At 40.5% G+C, this 27,120-nt stretch overlaps 1 protein-coding gene and 1 long non-coding RNA gene across 3 annotated transcripts in view; one reads left to right on the forward strand and one right to left on the reverse strand.

Annotated features, from left to right (window-relative positions):
- The window catches only part of RHAG (Rh associated glycoprotein), a 36,816-nt gene extending 13,268 nt beyond the window's left edge, over positions 1-23,548 (forward strand). Inside the window, exons 4-10 of the mRNA XM_026712908.2 lie at positions 306-453; positions 1,755-1,921; positions 13,085-13,222; positions 19,452-19,573; positions 20,475-20,548; positions 20,891-20,964; positions 23,022-23,548. Of these exons, the coding sequence (XP_026568693.1) occupies positions 306-453; positions 1,755-1,921; positions 13,085-13,222; positions 19,452-19,573; positions 20,475-20,548; positions 20,891-20,964; positions 23,022-23,102 (804 nt within the window). The 3' untranslated portion in view covers positions 23,103-23,548. The remainder of the gene's footprint in view (positions 1-305; positions 454-1,754; positions 1,922-13,084; positions 13,223-19,451; positions 19,574-20,474; positions 20,549-20,890; positions 20,965-23,021) is intronic.
- The window catches only part of LOC148127884 (uncharacterized), a 114,434-nt gene that overhangs the window by 62,867 nt on the left and 24,447 nt on the right, over positions 1-27,120 (reverse strand). The gene's annotated exons all lie outside the window — the stretch shown is intronic.

Below are 27,120 nucleotides of genomic sequence, written 5' to 3' on the forward strand. Positions count from 1 at the left end.
AAGAGAAAAGGAAGCAAATTCTACACACCTTTTTGCATAATTGCTCTGATACAATGACAACACTGCTTCAGACACTGACACACAGATGCAAAGACATATTTGTTTATTAAAGTCCATATATGCATATATCCAGAGCCATTGATTGAGATGGGTGGCTATAGAAACGGAATAAATAAATACATAAATATGTGCTAATCTGCATTTATTTATTTATTTAAATTAAAATGTGCTATTCGTTTGGAAGGCTATGGTGAAATGGTGATTCACTGTAGCTAAGTGCTGAAGCTCACGCTAATGTTTTGCAGGCCACAGATACTGGGGCATCCATGACTATTCATACTTTTGGAGCTTATTTTGGGTTGGCTGTGGCCAGATTCCTCTACCGGCCAGGCTTGAAAAATGGACATCCTAAAGAAGGTTCTGTTTACCATTCAGACCTATTTGCTATGATTGGTGAGTGAGTACTTCATTGTTTGGTAAATTCCATGGCACTGTTTTTAAACTAATTAACTAACTTGTTTTTAATAACATTTTAATAACAATCTTGAACTGATTGACGAATCACAAAATAAAAAATGACTGCGGTACAAACAATTGAACATCCATCAGTTAAAAGCAGATTGTACAGCCCTTTGTGTTGAAATGTGGGTAGAAGGAAGTGAAGAGGGAAGGATAGCCTTGCATCCACTCATAGGCCTCAGTTGCTACTTCTATGGAGTATCGCCTCATTGCAAGGAGGGGTCCTGCACTCCATGCACTTGGGTATATAGGTTATATTTTTCTGAACTTTACCTCTTTTCTTCTAGTCAGGCAGGTTCTTCATTCTTCCAGTTGATGCCCTTTGTTCTAAATGAAATATCAGCACTTAATAAGTGATCTCAAAGTAACTTTGACTCAGATTCATTATCTTCTGGATGTTGTGTTAAAGGTTGAGAACATGACATGTAATGTGAGCAGCAAATTTTTCTCCAAAATCTATAAAAGTGAAATATTATTCAGACTGTTCATATTTACAGCAGGAACTCAAAGCTGTTTTACCTCTCCATCTATATCTGCCCAATTTCAAGTTATACAGGTAGTCCTCAGATTATGACTGATAATTTAGCAACCATTCAAAGGTATCACTGGGGGGCTATTGACAACCCAGATTCAAAGTTCCAATGGTTCCACTCCGCAATCATGTGACCGAACTTCAGGTGTTCAGCAACCAAGCTATATTTATGGTCAATTGCAGCATCCTGCAGTCACATAATGGTGTTTTACGGAAGTTTTGCTATAAACTAGCATTTACTTCTACTTTTTTTAAGCAAAACTGCAACCATCGTGAACCACTGGTTTGCTTAACAACCACAGCATTTGTTTAACAACTCCGGCATTTGTTTTACGACCATGGCATTCCCTTAATGATTGTCACAAAAGAGGTCATAAAACTAGGTTGCTCACACAACCAAACTGTTTACAACCATCACAACTCACAGTCATGATGGGCAGACTCTATTACATAAATTGAGGACTCCCTATATATGATCCTGTTAAATTTGGTGTAGTGGTTAAGGGCCAGGTTAAAAGCCCCTGTCTGTGAGTTTTTGTCCTGCCTTAAGTAAAAAGCTAGCTAGGTTACCTTGGTTGGGTTAGACCCTCTTTCTGAACCCTACAAAGCAGGTGAGGGAAACCACTTCCAAAATTTTGCCATGAAAACTGACACTAAGCCAGGCAATTGCCAGGAGTCAAGACTGATACATTTCCTTTTTCAGGTACTCTTTTCCTTTGGCTCTTTTGGCCCAGTTTTAACTCAGCCATTGCGAAATCATCAGAGGAGCAACAGAGAGCAATCATGAACACATACTTCTCGTTAGCAGCATGCACCGTCACCACATTTGCTTTGTCTATTCTGGTTGAACACCGAGGCAAACTGGACATGGTAAGTATTGCCTTGAACTTCAGTGAGAGAGGTCTGCTTGAACTAACCAACATGCTTCACAGCAGTATAAAAGAGTTTCTTAAAAGATTACTACATCTTATTAATCCAAGCCAAGCTGTTCCAATTTGTATTGTATAAAAGCACATAATTGGCTTGCTGTCAGGATTCCGGCAGTTGCCCATATTGAATCATGAGCCTCGAGCCAAGCTTCAAAAACTTCAAAAGATTTACTAGGAGCAAACATGTCGGCATGACCTGTATGAAGCCGATTCTGAGACATGTAATTCACTATCACCTATGACCAGAGGTGATATTCAGCAGGTTCTGACCAGTTCTGGAGAACCGGTAGTGGAAATTTTGAGTAGTTTGGAGAACCGACAAATACCCCCTCTGACTGGAGATTTTACAGTATCCTTCCCCTGCCAGGCCCACCAAGCCACGCCCACAGAACCGGTAGTAAAATAATTTGAATCCCACCACTGCCTATGACCCTGTTTCTCTCCACCCATCCCTCTGGGTGTATCCCCCCCACCCCATTGTGTGTTTTCTTCTACAAAAATACGGTGTGGCACACTAGGCTCAAAAAGTAATTACCTATAAGTTAAGGATTTGCTAATGTGTTGATAGAGATCTGGGCACTTTGAAAATCATTTGGAGGAAGTGCTTCAGATCTTGTATAAGCCTAGCATCTCTCTCCTGGACAGCCTGAAAAGAAATATGTCTGCTCTAAATGTGGCATTAATGATGCACTATTTGATAATTTGAATAATTAAAGCAGCACTTTTTCATAGCTCATGCAAGCTTGGAAAAAAGTGCATTTTAATGACTAGCAGGCAAATACTGTGCTTCCATGTGGTTTAAAATATTTCTTCTGAAACTATCTTAGAGGTTTAAACTTCAGCTGGATAATCACATGTACAGTATTTATAGGCGTTCCACATTACAAATACTATGATGAAATTCTGCAGGAGATCATTTTAAAGATAAATTTAGGAACTCTGATTTAAACAGTTTCTTAGAGCACAAAAGTTTTAAAAAAATTATTAGAGGAGTCGTTATTTCTTATTTGTGTCATTTTGCAAAAATCACATTTCAACAACTTTTCACTTTCCCCTCCCCCACTTACACCCCAACCATAAGATAGCTTTCTAACTACACTTTCTCTCAGAACACTAATTTTTGAAAGTATCATCTTCAAAACAGACAGAAATATGAGTACTAGGGAAGTGCTTAAAACAAAAACAAACAACACCTTGCTTGAGCAAGTAAATTTCAGTTTGCACATTGGATAAGGATGTGCAGTATGAAATTATAAGGACAAAATTCTTTAAGTATACTTACTAATGACAAATTTTTGTAAAATTTGACCAGAGGTGGTATTCAGCAGGTTCTGACCAGTTCCAATATGAATCTGCCCAGTCCTTAAGATTGGCCTATGTGGATCCTTCTGTAATACATCACACAGGATCTTCTTGGTAATGGCACTTTAATTCTTGACTGCTTTCTGAAGGAGGTTCAAGCAACTGTTTGCGCTCTTGCTTTGTGATTACTAAACTTCAATTGAAGGTAGTTTCTGCTCTTTTAATTTGTTATTTCTCATTTTATTTCTACTATATATTTACATTTGTTTTCTGTTCTATTTATTTCAAGTAGTGTTTTTATTGTTATTTTATGGTGAGCCTTTTGTTTTCAAACTTCTTTGTAAAAGAATGGACTTACAGAATTTAAATAATCAAAAAGAAAGAATTTAGCCATGCTTTGGTTATCTCATAATGTAATTGTCAGCTCTGCCTGATTTGACTTGATGCCTCACAGGCATCCTGCCATCAAAGACTGGAGTTGGGTGGGGCAGGATGAAAGGGCAATAAATAAAACTATATGTGTACATGATGGGAAAATGGGAGGGGGGAATGACAGATGCAGCATCCCGCAGCACTTCAATGTTCTCAAAACGACTTAGCAAACTCCAGTTATCTGGAAATGTACTGGTCACAGCGGGAAAGATGGGCTGTGGGTGAACCTTTTTTTGTTTTTTTGTAATTTGCAAGTGTGGCAAATTTCAGAGCTGGCTTGATTTTACTGCAACCTACACCTTTAGTAAAAGAACGCTTTGTTTTAATCAAATGGAGTCAAGGGCCTATTTTCCTATTTCCCCCAGATTGGGGCAAGTCTGACAGTACTGCTCTTGTACTTCAATAACAAGGATTATAATAGTGGATATCCTACAATTCCATACATTTGATTGATTCTATACCATAAAGTCAGAGTTGATTCTTAGTGACCATACAGATATCACAGGTGTTTGAATATTTGATGTGTGATATCACACAGATATTACAGGGATAGGAATAGCCAAATTCCAGTAATTCCACTGATTCCAAATCAATAGGATTGCTATCACAATGATATCACTTGGATAATGAGATTTCCCAATAGGGAAAGTAGAGTTCTTGTTGATTTCACTGTTGTTTAGCAAGCATTTCTTGCCATAGAGAATGAGAAACAATGAACTGGTTTTCTTTCAATGCAATTGTAGCCAACGATTAAAAGTACTATGACCCTACTTTTCATTATTTTAATTCTGTGCATATTTAACATATATGAAACTTCCAAATTTCATTTATAAGAGTTAAATCAGAAAACAAATTATATAAGCTTGATGAACCCCAGCCAAGAAGAGAGCATGTATTCATAGTTTTTAAACTAATGGCAGGTCATATATTCTGTATAGATCAGTTCCAGGCTGTTCCTCTAATAAATGAAACTTGGTCAGTAGAAACACAGATTTTTGGTTCTGGAGAGCCATGGGTTGGTCTGGTTCTTATTCAAGGGTTATGCGTGGAGGCCATTATGAGCTGCTACACAATTCCTGTGGTACACTCAGATCACTTAAAGCAAATTGATATCCTGTGCTTCAGCTGAGAATACTTTCCCCTGGCATTAGAGATCTCCTCTCACTGATCATATTTTATGTCTCCCACAGGTACACATTCAAAATGCCACCTTGGCAGGTGGTGTTGCTGTGGGTTCATGTGCTGACCTGAACATCTTGCCAGTTGGGGCTTTATTAATTGGTAGCATAGCAGGAATCATCTCAGTTGTTGGATACAAGTACTTATCTATTGAATTACTATTTTGTATGCAATGAACATCTTGTGGTGTTTAAAGGTAGAAATTTTCTGGCTTCTATTTCACTGTGATGTACATGTCATTAAAGGGATCCTCTCTTCTAGGTCATCTTTATTTTTGGGTATGTTGGACTTTAAGATTCTCTAACCTTGTATTTTCTTGTTTGTCTTGCTTTTAAAGAACATTTTGATGGAGGCTGCATTATATTTCCATGAAGTGAAGTTGCTCAGTTACGAGAAAATAGTGTGGGTCTTTTGTCTTTTTTCCCATGACAGGAAAAAACCAGTTTAATGAAAACAAACCCCACTGGGTGAAAATTAATCAGTAGGGAGGGAAACGAAGATTAAAGCCACCAGGGTTAAGTTCCACATTTTGGATTAGGGATACCAGTTCTTTTACATCCAGGATCTATTTTGGTACCATAATAGAATGATTAAAATGAACGTATTTCTGCTGACTAAATTAGTAGCAGATGTTCTTTAGAAATTGGCCTCTCTGTGCCAAGTGTTTCCAGAGAGAAGGCACTCCTTACAAACCAAGAGATGAATGACTCTAGAACTTGCTAAGTAATTCCTAACCCATCTCTCTGGGAATAGTCAGAATATGTCTCCAGGTTTATTTACTTATCACATTTATATGTGCTCATCTCACAAATGTGACCATGGGGCATAGAATAAAACTAAACAAAATAAATCTAAAAAGAACAATTTGAAACAATTCAGCATAAATATAAATAAGACCACGGGAGAAATTTTACACACAATACAACCATTTCATGCTATTTGTCCATGAAAACCCTTCCTGTTGGTTTTCCTGTTCTAAATGGAAATACCAGTTCAGAAGCAATGTGTGCTTGAACACACAATGCTGTTGACAAACAGAATCTGTTGCCCTCTGCTTTCTCTGCTTTGTAAGTATCCAGAGGGCATTCGATGACTACTTTTTAAAACAGAGTGTGACAATAGTTGGTATTGAAGGAAATCCAGTCCCCTTCTGAGCCAACAGGACAAGAAAAAAAATGCAGAACATATGTGGTTGCTTAAGTGAGAAGGCGAAAATTATTTCTGAGAATACACTATAGGAGAGTACCATAAGCAGTTGGAGGTGGTTATCCGAGTCTCTCATAAGTTCTTATATAGGAAACCTTGCCTTTTGTTCTATGAAGATAGGCGGAACGAACCTGCCCCTTCAGAAATTGGACTGGTTCTCCAAAGGGAATCATTCTAGTGGTGTGGTAGTGGTATGCTACTGGTTTGGACGATGTGGCTGAACCGGTAGTAAAAAAAAAACCTCCAAGGGAACAGCTGAGAGGAGGAAAAAAGAGACAATCAGCTAAGAAAAGAAAAAGAAAACACAGGATCGGCCCTCCACCCGCCTCTGCATTTTCTCTTCTTTATCCTCCAGCTGATTAGTGTGCAGGCTTCAGCTGGTGTGGAGCTGCGCATGCCATTAGGTGTGGGCACTGGGGTGCGCCGCACACATGCGTGCGATCACAAAATAGGCAGTGGAACGGGTGGATGCCAAGGCTGGTCAGGGGTGCCCTGTAAGCTAGGTTTTCATTTATTTCTGCTCAATTACCAGTTGCATAGTGATTGCGGTCTCATGGAGGAAAGAATCTTTTATTTATTATTGGGTGCATTCTCTGGCATCCCTGAAAGGAATGTTTTACCTGAATGGGCTGCTGCCTTTGGCCAATTTCAACCTTTAGTCAAGTTTGTTTACCTTTTTGTTTTAGTATAATTTCATCTTTTTAGCTCTGGTGGCTGTGAGATTGGGACTGAGGAATAAGAGAAGACCAATATCAGGAATGATTGGGGAGCGGGACGATGTTTGCCAAAGACTGAACTGAAAAAAGACAGATCTGGGACCAGAGCTATGAGACACCAAATAGGAATCAATTTGGCATCCATCTTTATTACCTTGCTGTGGCACAAGACCCTCCCTCAAATTCACACACTTTCTATGACCTACAGAATCTAGGAAAAATGAATTTGGGGCAAATTGGTCAGAATGGATTGCTTATTGGCCCAACAAAATGAATTTCACTTCCTGCAAGTTCAGGGGTAATACAACACCAAGACCACTTCCACCAACACTGACAGTCCAAGTTTCTGATTAAAATGTGCAAACCCGCTCCCTTCTAAAACTGATGAAGTTACCTATTTTGGATAATGAAAGGTCTGCAAGCAAAACAACCAAGCTCAGGAAGCACCAAGTACCCTTCAGCTTTTAAACAGCTTGTATATATGCATATAGCTATTTACATATATTTAAAAATGCCTGTTTGGAAAGGGTTGTTCTCGATCAGTTTTGAGTATTTAAAGACTTCGAAAAAATTAAAGGTTGAACTATTTTAAAAGTACAATTTATTTAGATTTAACACACTTTACTCGTAAAATAAAAATACAACTTAAAATTGATTGAGAGAAAAATATGCTTACCTTGGTGCCATGCACAGGAAACCATGAGATTAAAATTATATTGAATACAAGGCCAGTATCGAGTTTTTAGGTAAATTACTGTTGAATTTTTAAAATTATCGTCGGCGGTTTATCATACTAGAGGAGGTTTTTTGCTGCATATACTGTTGCTCTCCAGAAAATAATCGACAATGAATTTTCCCCCAAGTTCTTTTAATAAATTGAATAAATTAATTGAATGGCTTCAATGCAGTAAGCCCAATAAAATATTTCCCAAACATTTCAAACAGTTTAAATTCAATTAATCTCATTTGGTTTTCCCCCTATTTGATCATAGTCTGATTCTGAGTTACCTGGACAAGTCCTATGATTTTTCTTGGCAAGATTTTCAGAAGTGGTTTCAGATGGCCTCTTCCTAGAGGTGAGAGCAAGTTCATACAGCTAACTTTTGTGCACGACTTGGTCTTAGAACTCATGTCCTCCCATTTCTAGCCAAATTGGCTCTTCCATTCTGATTTTCTGGCTATCTCATGTCCATTCAAAGTAGAAATAAAGATCTGATCTTTAATTTTAACAGTTAGATTAAAAATTTTTTTACTTGAGTCTTGAACACTGGCCTATCAACAAACTAGATTCGATGGTGACTAAAGCAAGGTTTTACACTTAGAGCAGAAAAACCAGATACATGTCCAGGATGGTATGGGTTCCAACTCTGTTATTCTGTTATTTACAGATGCCACCAGTAATTTCAGTGACCTAAAGAGGGGCATCAGTGCTCTATCTATGAACCATATTATGTGTCCTTTTAGAGTGATAAAGGAAAAAAACAATTAAACTTACTAAGAAGGACTTTGTAAGCTGTACAGATATCGTCTAATGTCCAAAATTAACGGCCTCTTGGCATTAAGCATAGTAAGAGGAAAGGAAGCCAAATTCTACACCTTTTTGGATAATTGCTCTGATACAATGACAACACTGCTTCGACTTCCAACCTTGTACAGATGCAAGACATTTGTTATTAAAGTCCATATATCATATATCCAGAGCTATTGATTGAGATGGTGGCTATAGAACGGGAATAAATAAATACATAAATATGTGCTAATCTGCATTTATTTATTAAATTCAAAATGTGCTGTTTGTTTGGAAGGCTATGAAATGGTGATTCACTGTTGCTAAGTGCTAAAGCTCACGCTAATGTTTTACCACAGATACTGGGCATCCATGACTATTCATACTTTTGGAGCTTATTTTGGGGTTGGCTGTGGCCAGATTACCTCTGCCAGGCTTGAAAAATGGACATCTAAAGAAGGTTCTGTTTACCATTCAAGACCTATTTGCTATGATTGGTGAGTGAGTACTTCATTGTTTGGTAATGGATTCCTGGCACCTGTTTTTAAACTAATTAACTAACTTTGTTTTTTTAATAACATTTTAATAACAATCTTTGAACTGATTGACAAATCACAAATAAAAATGACTGCGGTCCAAACAATTGAACATCCATCAGTTAAGACGATTGTACAGCCTTTTGCTGAATGTGGGTGAGAAGAAGTGAAGAGGAAGATGCCTGCATCCACTCATAGGCCTCGTTGCTACTTCTATGGACGCCTCTCATTGGAAGGAGGGGTCCCTGCCTCCATGCATTTGGGAAAGGTAGGTTATATTTTTCTGAACTTTACCTAACTTTTTTCTAGGGCAGGTTCTTCATTCTTCCAGTTGATGCCCTTTGTTGCTAAATGAAATATCTAGTTCAATGGATCTCAAAGTAACTTTGACTCAGATTCTTTATCTTCTGGATGTGTGTAAAGGTTGAGAACATGATATGTAATGTGTAGGCAATTTTCTCAAAATCTATAAGAGTGATATTATTCGACTGTCTCATTGCAGGAACTCAAAGCTGTTTACTCTCCATCTATACTGCCCAATTTCTGTTACCAGGTAGTCCTCAGATTATGACTGGATAATTTAGCAACCATTCAGGGCGTCACTGGGGAGAGGCTAGACAACTTAGATCAGTTCCAATGGTTCCACTCTGCAATCATGTGACCGAACTGGGTGTTCAGCAACCGCTATATTTAGGTCAATTGCAGCATCCTGCAGTCACATAATGGTGTTTCGGCAGTTTTGCCATAAACTAGCATTTAGCTTCTACTTTTTTAAGCAAAAACTGCAACATTGAACCACTGGTTTGCTTAACAACCACAACATTTGTTTAACAACTCCGGCATTTATTTTGACACCATGGCATTCCTTAATGGTTGTCAAAGGTGTCATAAAACTAGTTTGCGACACAACCAACTGTTTGTCATCACAACTCAAAGTCATGATGGCTGACTCCTATTGCTAAATTGAGACTCCTATATGAGATCCCAGAAATTTGGTGGTTAAGGCGGCAGGTAAAAGCCTGAGTTCTATGAGTTTGGTCCTGCTTGGTAAAAAGCTAGCTAGGTTACCTTGGTTGGTTAGACCCTTCTTAACCCTACAAAGCAGGGTGGAAACCACTTCCAAAATTTTCATGAAAAATTGTGACTAAGGGGTGTAACGTTGACAAGATCAGATGATCATTCCTTTCGGGTACTCTTTCCTTGGCCTTTTGGCCTAGTTTTAACTCAGGCTGTTTGAATCATCGAGGAGCAGAGAGCAATCATAAACACATACTTCTAGTTAGCAGCATGCACCAGTCACCACTTTGCTTTTTCTATTCTGGTTGAACACTGGAGGCAACTGGATCATGGTAGTTGGCCTTGAACTCAGTGAGGGTCTGTTAGACTACCAACATGCTTCACACGGCTGTATAAAGAGTTTCAAAGGATTACACATCTTATTAATCCAAGCCAGCTGTTCCTAATTTGTATTGTATAAAAGGTACATAATTGGTTTGCTGTCAGATTCCGGCAGTTGCTAAATTGAATCATGAGCATGATTTCCAATAAAACTTCAAAGGATTTACAGGACAAACATGTCAGCATGACCTGTGACGAAGCCATTCTGAGACATGTAATTCACTATCACCTATGACCAGGGTGATATTCAGCGGTTCTGACCAGTTCTGGAGGGCCGTAGTAGAAATTTTGAGTGGTTTGGAGAACCGGATATCCTCTCTGGGGTTTGTCATCAACCCTGCCAGGCCCACCAAGCCACGCCACAGAACCGGTAAGTAAAATAATTGGAATCACACCACTGTATGACCCTGTTTCTCCCCCCCAGCTCCCTCTGGTGTATCCCCCACCCCATTGTGTGTGTTTTCTATCAAAATACGTGTGGCACTAGCTCAAAAAGTAAATGTATCTATGTAGATTTGCTATGGGATAGAGATCTGGGCACTTTGAAAATCATTTTGGAAGTGCTTCAGATCTTGTATAAACTAGCATCTCTCTCTGGACTGTCCTGAAAAGAAATATAGTCTGCTCTAAATGTGGCATTAATGATGCACTATTTGATAATTTAGAATAATTAAGACAGCACTTTTTCATAGCTTATGCAAGCTTAGGAAAAAAGTGCATTTGTTATATTAGACAAATATCTGCGCTATGTGGTTTAAAATATTTCTTTTGAAACTATCTTGAGGTTTAAACTTCAGCTGGATAATCACATGTACAGTATTTACATAGGCGTTCCACATTACAAATACTATGATGAAATTTTCGGGGATGATTTAAGATAAGTTTAGGAACTCTGATTTGAAGTTGCTCTAGAGCACAAAGTTTAAAAAAAATCTTGGGAGTCATTGTTCTTATTTGTGTCATTTTAAATCACATTTCAACAACTTTTCCTTTCCCTACCTTACATCCTGGAAACTATAAGATAGCTATTACCATTTCTCTGAACACTAATTTTTAAACTATCATCTTCAAAACAGACAGAAATATGAGTATTAGGAAAGTGCTTGTAAAAAACAAACAACACCTTGCTTTGAGCAGTAATTCAGATCACATTGGATAGGATGTACGTGTTTATAAGGACAAAATTCTTTAGTATATTACTAATCAATTTTTGAAAATTTGACCTAGAGGTGGTGTTCAGCAGGTTCTGACCAGTTTCAATATAGATCTGCCCAATCCTTAAGATTGGACTATGTGGATCCTTCTGTAATATATCACGGTGATCTTCTGTACGGTAATAGCCTTTAATTGGATTGCTTTCTCTGAAGGAGGTTCAAGCAACTGTTGCGCTCTTGCTTGTGACATTAAATTACTATGAAGGTAGTTTCTGCCTTTTAATTTGTTATTCTCTATTTTATTTCTATTATATTTACATTTGTTTTCCTTCTATTTATTTCAAGTAGTGTTTTATTGTTGGTTTTATGGTGAGCCTTTTGTTTTCAAACTTTAGTATACACAGAATTTAAATAATCAAGAAAGAATTTAGCCATGCTTTGTTTATCTCATAATGTAATTGTCAGCTCTGCTTGACGGCTTGATGCTCAAGTATCCTGCCATAAAGACTGAGTTGAGGGCAGGATAAAGGGCAATAAATAAACCTGTATGCAACATGATGGGAAAAATGGAGGGGGAATGACAGATGCGCATCCCGCAGCTAGGCACCCCAAGAACACTTCAATGTTCTCAAACGACTTAGCAAACTCAGTTATCTGAAATGTACCAATCTGCAGCTTGGGAAAGATATGGGTGAACCTTTTTGGTTTTGTAATTTGCAAGTGTGGCAAATTTCAGAGCATGTGATTTTGCGCAACCTACACTTTTAGTAAAAGCAACGCTTTGTTTTAATCAAATGGAGTCAAGGGCCTATTTTTCCTAGGGATCGAGTTGGGCAAGTCTGACAGTAGTGCTCTTGTACTTCAATAACAAAAGATTATAATAAGTGGATATCCTGCAATTACACGTACATTTGATTGATTCTATACCATAAAGTCAGAGTTGATTCTTAGTGACCATACTGACTATCACGAGTGTTTTGAATATTTGATGTGATATCACACAGATATTACAGGGATAGGAATAGCCAAATTCAGCAATTCACTGATTCCAAATCAATAAGATTGCTATCACAATGATATTTGGATAATGAGAGATTTCCCAATAGGGAAAGCGCAAGGACCTTGTTGAGTTCACTGTTGTTTAGCAAGCATTTCTTGCCATAGAGAATGAGAAACAATGAACTGGTTTTCTTTCAATGCACATTCATGGCCAACGATTAAAAATTACTATGACCCCACCACTTTCATTTATTTTAATTCTGTGCATTATTTTACTGTATAACAGAACTTCCAAATTTCATTTCATAAGAGTTAAATCAGAAAACAAATTATATAAAAATGGTAGACCCCAGCCAAGAGAGAGAGCATGTATTCATAGTTTTTAAACCATCGGCAGGTCATATGATTCTGTATATGATCAGTTCCAGGCCTATTCCTCTAATTAAATGAAACTTGGTCGAAGTAGAAACACAGATTTTTGGTTCTGGGAGCTTCATGGGTTGGTCTGGTTCTTATTCAAAGGGTTATGCGTGGAGGCCATTATGAGCTGCTACACAATTCCTGTGGTACACTCAGATCACTTAAAGCAAATTGATATCCTGTGCTTCAGCTGAGAATACTTTCCCCTGGCATTAGAGATCTCCTCTCACTGATCATATTTTATGTCTCCCACAGGTGCACATTCAAAATGCCACCTTGGCAGGTGGTGTTGCTGTGGGTTCATGTGCTGACCTGAACATCTTGCCAGTTGGGGCTTTATTAATTGGTAGCATAGCAGGAATCATCTCAGTTGTTGGATACAAGTACTTATCTGTGAGTATTTTATGTAAAAAAAAGTAATTCTAATAGTGAATTAATAGTAATTCCCCTGCCTAGCTAACTCAATTTTCTCTCTTTCCAATCCTCTAAGCCAGTGGTTCCCAAACTTTTTTTTGCCCCGCACCCCTAAAGAAATTTCACTTGAACCTTGCACCCCCTGAAATTTAGACTTTAGGAACTACTGAATGTGTTAAATATATGGTAGGATTGAATCTTTTCAGCTATGTATGTGACAGCCACTAAATAACGATACTTAACTCTAAAATGAAAACAAAGTTGATCCATTGCAAAAGAAAATAAAAATGCCAACAGATAGCCAATATCCTATTATTTACCTGGACTTTTCTCGCACCCCCGGAATATCGTCTCGCACCCCCAGGTTGGGAACCCCTGCTCTAAGCCATCTTCATTAGAATTTGGGGGGTTGTAGTCTACTACAAGCGGTAGGATACCTTGTTAGGGAAGGTTTAGCTAATAGATACAAGCAGGCATGATAGTTGCACATGGGTATTAAGCAACCTCTTCTGCAATTGCCTTTCTCTCTCCTCCAAGTTCCCAAGGTCTGTCAGATTTTCATCATAGGAAGCAAGCTGTATTGGAGACAGAGATCCCCACACAGAGAAGAGCTACTTTCAAGACACACTTGATAGATGGCTTCTTCAGCAAGCGTTTTCTGCACCCTTGGGTGGAATAGGCAAAAACCATACTGGACAGGCTATCTTAAAAGTACTCAAGTCCTGAGCTACATTGGCATTATGGGGAATAATTGCATTTGGAAATATATTAGCAACCAGTGCAACCGCTATCTTTGAATTGTACTTGTATATAATATTATACTATGTGCTTTCAATCAGAAAGAAGCCTATGGAAGACCCTGATATATGTCTGCTTAAGTTAGACTGAGCATTGGGTCTATTCTATGATTCCAATGAAAGCTAGAAGACTTGCATCCCACCCCATCTGTTTGTAGGACAGTAGACTCAAACCAGTGTTTAAAGGAACTCCATTGCAATATACTGTACATATATTGTATAAAGCATGCTAGTTTGTGTTAAGTTTGAGCAATGAGAGGCTGAACCAGAGCATGAGTGCAACAGTACTTTATTTTACAAATAAAGGGCTGACCGTGCTTGCCAAGCCTGGAACTGGCTTGCAGCAATCAGCAGCCAGTTGGACCCCGCAGCCTGCTTTTATAGCTGGCTGCTGGGGAGAACCGACCAATGGGAATGGGGGAATAACGCCCACACAAAGTGAGTGGACCTGAGTGAGAACTCCTTGAGTCCTCAGGACATAACACCCTTCCCCCAGATGCGAACACGCATAGTCCTTGAGGTAGATGGGGGTTTGTGTTGAGCGCCGGAGCGGCGCAACTTCGGGAACATTGTCTGACTGTTCGGTATCAGTCTGTGACGGTTGAGCTGGCATAGTGTCGCCAACACTCTCTCTGGACTGGGCATCCTCGAAACCACCGGGTTGGTTTCTGGAGTCAAACTCTCGTGGGTTGGATCCGGTTGGTCAACTCTCTGGGCGCTGTTGTCCGAGTTTGGGCTGACCGGGCGACCGCTGGCGCAGACTGGTCACTGGGTGCGGTGTGGCTGGGTGGCGGATGGGACGGATCCCTTCGACTGGAGACTCTGGATTCTTGTTTGCGAGGTTGCTGAGGCGCCTTCTGGTTGGTCTATGTGTCTCCTCCAGACGTGACCATCCTCCAGCCTGACTCTATATGATCTTGGCCCGGTGACGGCGATGACCTCGCCCGGAATCCAAAGTGGGTCCCCAGCGAAATTCCTTGCGAATATCGGCTCCTGTAACATAAAATGTCTAACCCCCGAAGTGGAAGCGAGGGGAGAGTCAAGGAGCAGTATTGTGGGTGCAGTCTATCCAATACAGTCCTCAGGCGCCGGCCCATCAGAAGTTCCGCTGGGGACTTATTGGTGACTGCACAGGGGTTGAGTGCTGGCTCATCAGGAACCGTGAGAGTTTGTGGTGCCAGTCATCTCTGCCAAACCTAGCGAGGGCCTCTTTGGTGGTCCTGGCGGCCCTTTCAGCCAACCCATTACTCGCAGGGTGAAATGGGGCTGTGAAAATGTGGCGAATGCCTAGGTTGGCTACAAAACGGCTGAATTCTACTGATGCGAACTGTGGGCCATTATCGGAGACCAAGGAGTCGGGTAGTCCATGGGTAACGAACAGGCGCGTTAACACGTTGGTGATTGCTAGTGTGGTGGTGCGTGGATAGCTGCGCCACGTCTATCCACTTGGAATAAGCGTCCACGACCACTAGGAACATCTTTCCATGCACGGGCCGGCCAGATCGATATGGATTCTAGACCAAGGGCGCTGGCGCTCTCCCATCTGGTAGGGGTGGCGATGGGGGAGCAGGACGGGATTCCTGGCAAATGCTGCAGGAACTTACCCAATTGACAATGTCCTCGTCTGAACCCGGCCACCACCACGTAGCTGCGTGCCAACGCCTTCATTCTCACAATGCCGGGGTGTCCCTCGGTGCAACGCTTCCAGGACTCGGAGTGCAGCGAGGTCGGGATGACCACTTTCGAGTGCCCACAGTAGACAACCCTGCAAACTGGACAGCTCCTGCATGCGAGTCTTAAAGGGTGCAAATTTGTTATCAACATTGCCTCCCGGCCACCCCCTCCTCACCCAGTCGAGCACCTGGGCGGCGTTTGGTCTGCCTTGGTTTTGGCGGCGATGTCAAGGCGGTGATGGGCAGGTCCAACTGGGTGATTTCAAAATGGCATTGACAGGAGCTGGGTCTTCAGCCGGAGCGGGTAAGGGGCAGCGACTGAGCGCGTCAGCGTGGGATAGAAGTTTTGCCCGGGCGGTGGATAAGTTTGTATGAAGTAGGCCGCTAGGAAAAGTGTCCACCTTGTCATCCGAGGGAGAGGACTTGAGGTGTCTGTTTGTCGCCGGCCAGTAGGCCCAGGAGGGCTTATGGTGGTGACCAGTTCAAAGAAGTGGCCAAAAGGAATTGTGAAACTTTTTCACGGCTGCAACAGCTGCTAGGGCTTCCTTGTCTATTTGGCTGTAATTTCGCTCCATGGCCGAGCGTCCTGGAGAAAAAAAGTGATGGGGGCCTCGGCGCCATTGGCGAGTCGGTGACTAAGGACCGCCCCAATTCCAAAAGGGGATGCGTCTGCTGCCAGTACTAAAGGAAGGTTGGGGTCGAATTGGATGAGCACTGCCTCTGGCGTAAGTAGTGATTTGACGGCGTTAAACGCCTGGTCTTCTTTGTGCCCCCAGTGCCACGGTGACTTTTGTCTAGTAATCTGTGTAGGGGTTCGGCTACTGAGGCTTTATGGGGCAAAAAGGATGCATAAAAGTTTAGGAGTCCCAAGAAAGCTTGTAGCTCCGTTTTGGAGGTCGGTGTGGGAGCTTCGTGGATCGCCCTGACCTTGGACTCCAGGGGGTGAATGCCAGAGGCGTCAATTTTATAACCCAGAAAGTCCACCTGTCTAGTGGCAATGGCGCATTTTTCTTTTTTAACTTGAGGCCATGCTGTCTGAACCTCTCTAACACTGCTCGCACTCTCTGGAAGAGTTGGGGTCTGTCCCTGGCCGAGACCAAGATGTCGTCGAAGTAGGGTACTACACCAGGGAGGCCCTGTAAAATCCGCTCCATGAGGGATTGAAAAATACCGGGCAACACTTACGCCAAATTGGAGACGCTTGCATCGGAAGGCACCCTGTGAGTGGCGATGGTCTGAAGTTCCGCTGTTTGGTTATCAACAGGGAATTGTTGATATGCTTGAGACATGTCCAATTTAGCAAAAATACTGCCCGGTTCGAATGTGTGCAATAAGTGCTGAATGACGGGCACGGGGTAGGCGCTAACTTGTAAATATTTATTGATTGTTGTCTTGTAGTCCGAGCAAATTCTCAGGCTACCATCTTTTTTGAGGGGTGTGACAATGGGCGTCTCCCACTTGGCGAAATCTGTTGGCTCAATGACCCCTTGTTTTAGTAGTTTATCCAATTCAGCGTCTAGTTTTGGTCGAATAGCAAATGGAACTCTACGTGGTTTTAATCTGATTGGGACTGCCTGGGGGTCAACGGTGAGACGAGATGGGGTTCCATTATAACACCCCAGCTCCTCGCTGAACACATCTGCGTAGTCAGCGAATAAGGAGTCAGTGTCTGAGGTTGAGACAGCATGGACTCCTGTTAACCCTAGGCCGAGGTGGGGGAACCAATCTGAGCCCCAATAAGGTGGGTAGATTGCCGTTAACTACCACTAGAGGTAGGTGGCCTTTAAAAGCTCTAAAACTGACAAAGAACTTGCCTCTGCCGATCACGGGAATGGCCTTCCCCTGGTAGTCCTTCAGACCGAACTGGCATCTCTGAAGCCGGGTAGTAGATAGGCTGGGGTGGAGTCTCTTGAGGGTGTTCCACGAGATTATTGAGAGCGCTGACCCTGTGTCAACCTCCATGTAGCACGGTTTTACCTTCTAGGGAAATGGAGAGAAATTTTACTGACAGAGTGGCAAACGCCTGGCAAGGCGGTGCGTCGACAGTTTAATACTTGCCTCTGTGGTCCCGAGTGCGAGGATGGGGTCTTTGTGCAGCGCTTTGGGGGAGCTTGGCAGACTCTCGCAATGTGCCCCCTCTTATGGCAGTTGTTGCAAGCGGCTCCTTTAAACTTGCAGGTGGCCCTTTGATTTGATCCCCACAGGCTAGGCACAGGGTGATGTGCTTGGTGGACCGGTGTATTCTTGTTTGGCCCCTACCTGCGACCGTCTGTCATTGGTGAGGCGATGGACATCGTTCTCATCGTTATTGGCCTTCCTCCGCTTCCACCTCTTCGGAATGGACTGGGAACGCTGCTAGCTTGGCGCTTGGGCCCTGAATTTCGGAGGCTGAGTTCGATTGCTAGCGCTCGGCTGCTAGGGCCTCCTCTCACGCTTGCGAGGTTGAGGTCTTTTAGCTAGCAGTCGCCTCTGTAGGTTGAGATCCTTGACCCCACAAACCAATTGATCGAGGAGCATGTCCTCCAGGTATGTTCCAAACCCGCAGTGCAGGGCTGCTGTTCTGAGGGCGGCCATATATTGGTTGATGGTCTCTTACTTGTTGCTTCCTCATTCGGGCGTGAACCTCCTGGCGATTTGTGAAGGCCTGGGAGCGTAGTGGTTTGTGAGGATCTCAAGCAACTTCCGGACCACGGGCGTTTTTAATTCTCTCGGCGCCACGAGTGCTGCAGCGGTATCAGAATGCGGTGGCTCCGCAGTAGATTAGAAATAGGATTTTTCGATGCTCTCCGCATCCGACAGGCCGACCGCATCGATGTAATGATTGAAAGCGGTTCTTATACGATTCCACTTCTCTTCGTCTGGTTTAAACGCCGGGAATACTGGATTGGAACTCATGGTGCTGGAGCGGCTGGGCTACCTGCGGGAAAAATCTCTCTGGGACTACGACGCTCGTGAGTTACTAGTGATATCAGCTCTGGAGAGGTTTTTGCTATCCTCTCTTTCTCTCTCTCTAGTTACCACGTTGGCTGCTAGCCGTTGGAGGTGTCTTGATTCGCGCCAAAAAAGTGGGCGTTAGTGACTCTCTACAGCGCTGTGCTGTGATTCCTACTGGCTCGAAATTCAAATGACACCCGTTTGAATTTCGCGCCAAATGCAGAGCGGCTGCGGCTGCAGCGCCTTCACTTTCCCGTGGCGAGGCTAACAAGCGGCTACAGACGCTTCTAACTATTTGACTCAGACCGCTTTCTCTGGCTGCGGATCTGCGTTTGCTCTTTTTGATCGCTCGTTTCGCTAGCTGACCACTCTCTCTGGCTGCGGATCAGCGTTTCCCTTGTCGCCAGCCGATCGCTCTCTCTGGGCTGTAGATCGGTGGCTAGTGACTCAGCGGTTGCAAGGTGCTTCTGGTAGCCATCCCATCCTCGTCGCCAGTGTTAAGTTTGAGCAATGAGAGGCTGAACCAGAGCATGAGTGCAACAGTACTTTATTTTACAAATAAAGGGCTGACCGTGCTTGCCAAGCCTGGAACTGGCTCGCAGCAATCAGCAGCCAGCTGCTGGGGAGAACCGACCAATGGGAATGGGGGAATAACGCCCACACAAAGTGAGTGGACCTGAGTGAGAACTCCTTGAGTCCTCAGGACATAACAGTTTGTATAGAATGGAAAGTGAAAAAGAAGGCAAGCAAGCTTTATTTTCTTTTTAAAGGTTATTACAAAATAACCTCTTGTTTTCTTCTAAGCCATTGCTAGCCTCCAAGCTGAAAATTCAAGACACCTGTGGTGTCCATAATCTACATGGCTTACCTGGGCTGTTGGGAGGCATTGCAAGTATCATTGCAGCTGCTCTGCAGGTTAACAGCAAGTAAGTTTTTTTAAATTTATATTTTATTGGCATTTAACTGATTGGACAGATTTATAGACCACTTTGAGAGAGAAATTCTCACCAAGTAGATTGCAAAATTATTTCATTTGGCAATAGATCTTAAACAGTTTTTTCTCTGCCAGTAAACAATCTTTATAACAAGATTGATAGAGATGCCTTGGTAAAACCAAAGAAAGAACAAGGCTCAAAATAATCAAGCTCTCCAATCACAAAATAAGTAAGTTTGGTTGGTAACCTGTTTATTGTTTAAGCAGACAGTCAGGGGTACTGGAATTTGACCAGGCCCTAGGCCAATGTTCCCCAAATTTAGCAATTGTAAGATAAGCAGACTTCAACTCCCAAAATTTTCCAACTACAATGGCTGGCTAGGGAATTCTGGAAGTTGAGGTTCACTCATCTTTAAGTTGCTAAAGTTGGAAAGCATTGTGGTAGGTCATTAATCAGTCAGTAACATTAGCACATCTGTCAAGCCTTTAGGCAGGAGGAGAACTGAAACTATATTAGATCCTAAGGAATTTTTTAAAAAATGGTAGGAAGAAGAAAGTAGAAACAAAAGAAAGTCTCTTGTGATTTGCATTCCTTTTCCATTCATCAGCCTTGCTCATCCAGCATGTTCTTAGAGGATTACAAAACATTTGAATGGGCTGTTTTGCAAAATACACTGGCAGAAGCAAAGCAGCCCTCTGCAAAGTGTTAAAATGGATGTACTTTCAAAGTCTTCCCTAATAGTCTGCATGTGATATGCACTTCCACAGCTGTTGCTGGGTTAGGTAGAAGTGACTTTTGTATGTACCCATACATCTGAACAACCAGACATAGTCCTCAAAGAAGTCTGCATAAGGTTTCCAGATGACACAAAGTTCATTTGTTCTCTTTACAGTGTATCTGTTGGGATGCAGGCTGCTGCTCTAGGCTGCTCTGTTGCAATTGCTCTGGTAGGAGGAGCATTTACAGGTCAGTAAACTAAAGACATCTTCAGGAAATGGGGAACTTCATGCAGATCACAACTTCTGTCGATGAATGGATGGATAGAATGCAGAGTTATAACATCTTCAAAAAAACTGACTAAGAATTTGCAGAACTGTTCCTTCTTATCTGCTTACTTAATGAAACATGCTATTACAACTAATACATTGTGGGTTTTTTTAAAACCCACTCTTTGGCAGTGGAGCATCATTTGCAGGAATAGAATACAGTTGCTCCTCTATTTTCAGTGGTCTATGCAATCTTTATGTCTCTTATGATAGAAAATATTCCCACTGATAACCTGGAAATTGTTTCCTCCTCGTGATACAGGATTAATAGTCAGCTTGCCTTTCCTGGGACAGCCACCTGATGAGAACTGCTATGATGACTCCGTATATTGGGAGGTAGGACACATTTCAAACAATAGAGAAGAACTGCAATTTGTGGCAACATATATATATATTTTTCCACTGGGATGTTTTTTAAGCTTCTGGTTTTTAATCACATTTTATCACTGGTGTAGTGTATTTAAATAGAGACTTCTAGGGCAATGTTCCTATTGGTTAGCAAAAGCAATGATATGATTGGTTAGTAACGTTAGTATCTGATCAGCGGCCTATAGCGGCGGGAAGTTAAATAAATGTCATTGGTTGCGAGCCGCTATAAAAAGGGCTGCTGCGGCTCGACTGCAGTTGAAGTTACTGTTTGTTATTAAAGAGCTGAATTCAACTCCTGTCTGTGAGTCTCTTTACTGGCGACAGAACAACCGGATTCTTAGAACTGATTCCATATTTTGTTTTGCTGAATAAAGAATTGGAAAGATGAGTTCCTTAATCTTAGGATCGAGTAGTTCTATTCTTTTCATAGCTTTGCTAAGGTTATTTTGAGCTGAAAAAAAATCTGATGATGCAACTTAAAAGGTGAAACTAATATATGAGATAGACTCATTACATGCAAAGCAAGATAGTTCAAGCTGTGATTTGTCATAACTGAGATGATTATGGCTTATAGCTCATGAAAACCCCAAATCCACAATCTCAGAAAATTAGAATATTACATGCAATCAATAAAACAAGGATTGTACATAGAACAATATCGGACCTCTGAAAAGTATAGGCATGCATATGGACTCAGTACTTGGTTTGGGCCCCTTTTGCAGCAGTTACTGCCTCAATGTGGCATGGCATGGAAGCTATCAGCCTGTGACACTGCTGAGGTGTTATGGAAGACCAGGATGCTTCAATAGTGGCCTTCAGCTTTTCTACATTGTTAGGTCTCATGTCTCTCATCTTTCTCTTGGCAATGCCCCAAAGATTCTCGATCTTGCTGGCCAATCAAGCACAGTAATCCCATGGTCATTGAACCAGGTTTTGGTGCTTTTGGCAGTATGGGCAGGTGCCAAGTCCTGCTGGAAAATGAAGTCAGCATCCCCATAAAGCTCATCTGCGTAAGGAAGCATGAAGTTCCCCAAAATGTCCTGGTAGACGGCTGTGTTGGCCCTGGACTTAATGAAGCACAGTGGACCAACACCAGCAGATGACATGGCTCCCCAAATCAACACAGACTGTGGAAACTTCACACTGGACTTCAAGCATCTTGCAGTGTGTGCCTCTCCATTCTTCCTCCAGACTCTGGGTCCTTGGTTTCCAAATGGATAGAGATGGAAACGTTGCTCTCATCAGAAAAGAGGAAACTTTGCAGCCAGGGTGGGGCTTGAGCAATGACCAGCAGTCCCCTGTCTTTTGTGGCTTTCGCCATCAGGCTAGGTATCCGCTTGTGCATCTTTTTTTGCTTGTTCTTTTTAAGGAGTTTGACTTTGACAATAGGAAAAAATTTAAATTTTTTGCAGTTACCTTGAGGCCTGGAGGTGTATGATTTGCAAACTGTAGGTCAGAATCATTCTCAATCTGGATGACTAAACACAGGTCCTCAGTTGAACTCATGGCTTGACTTTTTTGCATGTAATGAGTCTATCTCATATATTAGTTTCACTTTTTAAGTTTCATTACTGAAATAAATGAACTTTTGCATGATATTCTAATTTTTCGAGTTTCACCTGTACCATGAATAATGGTGTAACTATGGCTATATTGATATATTGACATATTAAAACAATAACGTGGTATAAAAGAGGTACAGTTCTACTGGGACATTTCCTCAGCAAATTTCCATTCAATTAATTTGGGTTTATAAGGTAGAACAATGCCAGTTCCCAATAGATTATATCTAGAGATTTAGTAATGGGGAGAGGGAGAGGGAGAGGGAAGGAGGGAGGAAGGAGAGGAGGGAGGAGGGAGGGAGGGAGAGAGAGAGAGAGAGAGAGAGAGAGAGAGAGAGAGAGAGAGAGAGAGAGAGAGAGAGAGAGAGATCAAAAGCTTCCCTTAAATTCAATTGGATAAAATCAAGTCAGATAGTTAAATATCACCTACTTGCATAAATCTCTATATGTTATTCCTTTTAGATTCCCATTGAAGGAGGAGCACCTCTGGAAAACAATATAGTTTATGAAGATGATCCCAGCAAACTCACTGTAGAAGCATAGAAAGAATTATATATGTTTATTTTTTCTATATGATGTTTTCACTATCTGATAAAATATCCATCATATATGTTATTTTTTCTTTCTATTTTTATTTTGTTGCTGAACAGTAAAGCAAGAACAAATCTTTTATGGACTTTTTGCTGAATATAGAAAATATGCTTGTGATTTATGGATTTGATGATCAGAAAGAAGAGATTATGGAAAGGAGGGAGTTATAATGTAACCTTAGGGACAGAGGATAAAGTCCAAATGCATCTATAACTGCTGTAAAGAAGTTTAGAACTTATTTTTTAATACCTTCTCTTTTTTTCTTCTGTTTCTTTCTCTTTTCTTTCTCTCATTTTCTTTTCTTTATTCTTCAAATGTTGTTATTTTGTAAAAAAAAAAAAAAATCTTCAATAAAATTTTATTGAAAAATAAAAAAAGAGAAAAAAAGCCAGAACAAACAGCAATCCTATATTTTTTCAGGCAAACATTGTGAGAATTATTTTGCAGCTCACAGTGCATAACTTACTTTATGTATATTGTACTAAAATATTCATGCTTCTGGGACCAACTGCCATAGTAAGTCAAGAACTAGCAGTATGACAGAAGCTTCAGTATCACAGCTACATGAGAAGTGAGTGGAAGCAAAAACCTGCTATGGCTATCACAGTGAAATGAATTCCAAATATTTTAAGGCAAATTATTATGCTACTCAGTGAAATGTAGGTAGGAGAGAGAACTTCTCTGAGAAAAAAAATTGTTTCTAGGATTCCTTGAAGGATTTAATGTCAGTTTTAACTGGTAGAGAGCCAGCAAGGTTGTGGCATTTAACTGCCTTTAAAATTTAGAATTATGCTATTTGTATCAAGGAAGGAGAAGAGCTTGCATAAATGTATTTGGACTTACAAAAATAGCTTTTAAGAAGTTAAGCATTAGCAAGCAATACTGAAAGTTTGGGATAGTAAAAAAATCACATCATATTTATCATCTCTTGCCTGTTATTAAACATTTGTTTTCATGGAGATGAAAGCACAGAGAAATGACAGAGAAACATTAATTATTAATTAGATGAAAATAAATTATTTTGGATTCCTTTCTTTTGGAATGGGCAAACCAACTTGACTGCAGTATATTTTTAAAAGAACTGCAAAAAACAAACACTTGAAGAATTGACTGAACTTGAAAATCTCATAATACAAATTTGAAACATATGTTAAGCCATAAGCTAATGGTGAAATATAACTCAGCAAGTGAATAAGTTTAAGACTGTATGTTTAAACGAATGTTTTATAGTTTACGTAGGTATTTTACATACATACATATTTTATATTAAAAATCCTAAATGTTTAATGTGATCTGTAGCATTGGCACTGATGTTTATATGTTATGTGGCTTCTCCCTATTGTTGTTTACTTTTTTCATTCTTTTTCAAAAGTATTTTATAATAAATATTAAAGAAAAAAAAGTACGTGCACCAGGCAGAGCTGAATCAACCAACCATTCTCTGGGCTTTTTCCAGGGGTGGGATTCTTCCAGTTTGGACTGGTTCTTATAGAACCAGTTGTTATGATTCTGTGCAGTTCAGAGAACTGGCAAATTGTGCTCCTGGCTGGCTCCACCCCTCTCCACCCACCCCGCCCCTCCCTGCCCAGTCAGTCCTTATCGTGCATGTATGACAATGCGTGCATGCCTAACATCACTGACTGTGTTCTCCTCCACCCAGTCACTCCTTAAGGTATTTCTCTTCGACAAAGTAGACCACAACCTACTTCTTGGCAAGTTAGAAAAATAAGGGATAGACCCAACAGATGGATTTGTAACTGGCTAACAAACCATAGGGTACCACGAGGTTTTGTCTTAGGTCCAGTACTCTTCAATATGTTCATAAATGATGGACTTCTGGTTTGAGCTTCTTCAGTGACAGACCGAAACCTCGTCTCTGCGAGGCTTCGATCCGTGCTCGCCGCTAGAGTGCCCCGAGCTGGCTGGTTTTGGGGCTAAGCCACCCCGTAGAGGTGGTGAAGAGGGGGGAGACTGCCAGCAGTTTTGAGGAGAGCCACATCTCTCCTCCCCAGCTGGCCATTACTCCCTTTCCTGAAGGCGGTTGCAGCGGTGGTCAGAAAAGGGCACCACAAAGAAGAACTCGACCGGAAAAGAATGTGCAGGAGGAAGATAAGAAGAGAAAGTTTTGGTTGACTGGGTCAAACAGCAAAAGCAACAAATAAGGTACCCTGGAATTGAAACTGTTAAAAAACAATAACATTGTTCCCTAAGAAGACTTTTAAGCTGCGAAGGAGAGAGAAAAGGGAAAAGATTTGGTTTTCTCCTTTTCTTATACTGACAGCTAAGAGACTTAAGCAAGAAATTGGAAAAAAATCCACTTTGACATCAATAGGCATTTAATGCTGAAAATAAAAAGTCAAAGGGATAATAAAGATTTCTGGATGATTAAAGGCTTTTGAAAACAGGAAAGGAGAGAAAAAGAATAAAAGGGTAGGATCTGGAAGGGAGGAGACTTCCTGGAATTAAAAAAGAACTTACAGCAAAATCTCAACAAGACTTCCAAAAGATACATTCTAACTGAAATATCGCAACAAAAACCCCAGGAAATGAAAGTCGAAAAAGAAATAAGAAGATATAACTCGGGACTATCTGGATTACTTGATGATTTCTGGATTCTTGGTTATTGTTTGGAATGACTAAAATCAATCGGGTGGTTGTTTAAAACTGTAAAATGGCTCCACTTTTAGAAGAACTGAAAATGGAACTTAAAAAGTACAAAGAAGATGCACAAGAAGGAAGAGGTTCTTTTGGCTTCATATTTCAGTTTTTAGAAATGGAGATCTGGAATTATGAGAAACAACAAGAAATGCCTGCAGAAAAAGAAGATTGTGACAAAGAAGAAGTCATCTTTAATGAACAAGTAATCTTAGATGGGGGGAAAAAAGGAAAGTGGGCAGGGGGGGAAGAGAATGGAAAGTTTAAGACTGGGAAAAACAACTCCAAAAAAAATAGAGTGAAAAATAAGTAGAAAATCAGAAAGCAAGAGAAGAGGGAAATGCAGAAGAGAGAATTAGAACTAGAGAGACAAGGGGGTAAAAAGGGGAGGGAGAAGATGAAAGGGAAGAAAGAAAGGAAAAGAAGTTATATACAGGACAGAAGCAAAATATAGAGAAACAGGGCCTATTTAGAGATAATGGGTGAAAACTTAATGGAAAAAGGGATTCTGCAAAGATACATAAGATAGTGTGGTTATATGAGAAGCAGAAATAATTTTAGAAAATATGAAACAATGTATGATTAAAATGTCTGATAAAATAGCTATCGTAATTCAGTGGAATGCTTGTCAATAAATAAATGTAACAAAAGGTATATTTAATGATTTATAAAACACATGAAGAGAAATAAGGGAAAAATTAATTATGGAGATTATATGTGTTTTTAAGGGAGTATGATATTTAATTGAAAAGAAGTGTTAAAGATGTTAAGATTTTAATGATTATTAAAGATAGAACTGAACTGGAATGGAATGAGGGTTTATAATTACATATATTTACAATCTTTCTTTTTTTAAAAAAGAATATAGTGTGTACTATAAGAATGTACCAAGAAGAATTCGATTGGAAGTTATGTATTATGTATTATATTGAAGGTCATAAACTTAAGGTATATATTGAAGTTTAAATAAGAGTTGAATGGATGTAATTAAAAGATATAAAGGTGTCATGCTCCAATTAGTAACTACAGGAGAAAATTTGTTTAATGAGAAAAGATAATATGAAATTGAAACAGAACAGACAAAAGTATAAATATAATGATTTGAATTGAGATGAGATAATCAAAATAAAATTGAGAAAATTAAAAGAGGGGAAAAACTATATAGAAAATGTAAAATAGTATAAGATATGGAATAGAATACAAAAAGGAGCATGAAATTGAGTTTTGTGTCTGTATAAAGAAGTTCAACCCGGGACCATGTTATTTTCAAAAAAGATGTTTTACTTGTATTTTGTATGTGTGAAAACCCAAATAA

Source organism: Pseudonaja textilis, chromosome 1, assembly GCF_049901715.1.
Source record: "Pseudonaja textilis isolate UNSWEBS1 chromosome 1, rPseTex1.2, whole genome shotgun sequence".
NCBI classification, from domain to species: Eukaryota; Metazoa; Chordata; class Lepidosauria; order Squamata; family Elapidae; genus Pseudonaja; species Pseudonaja textilis.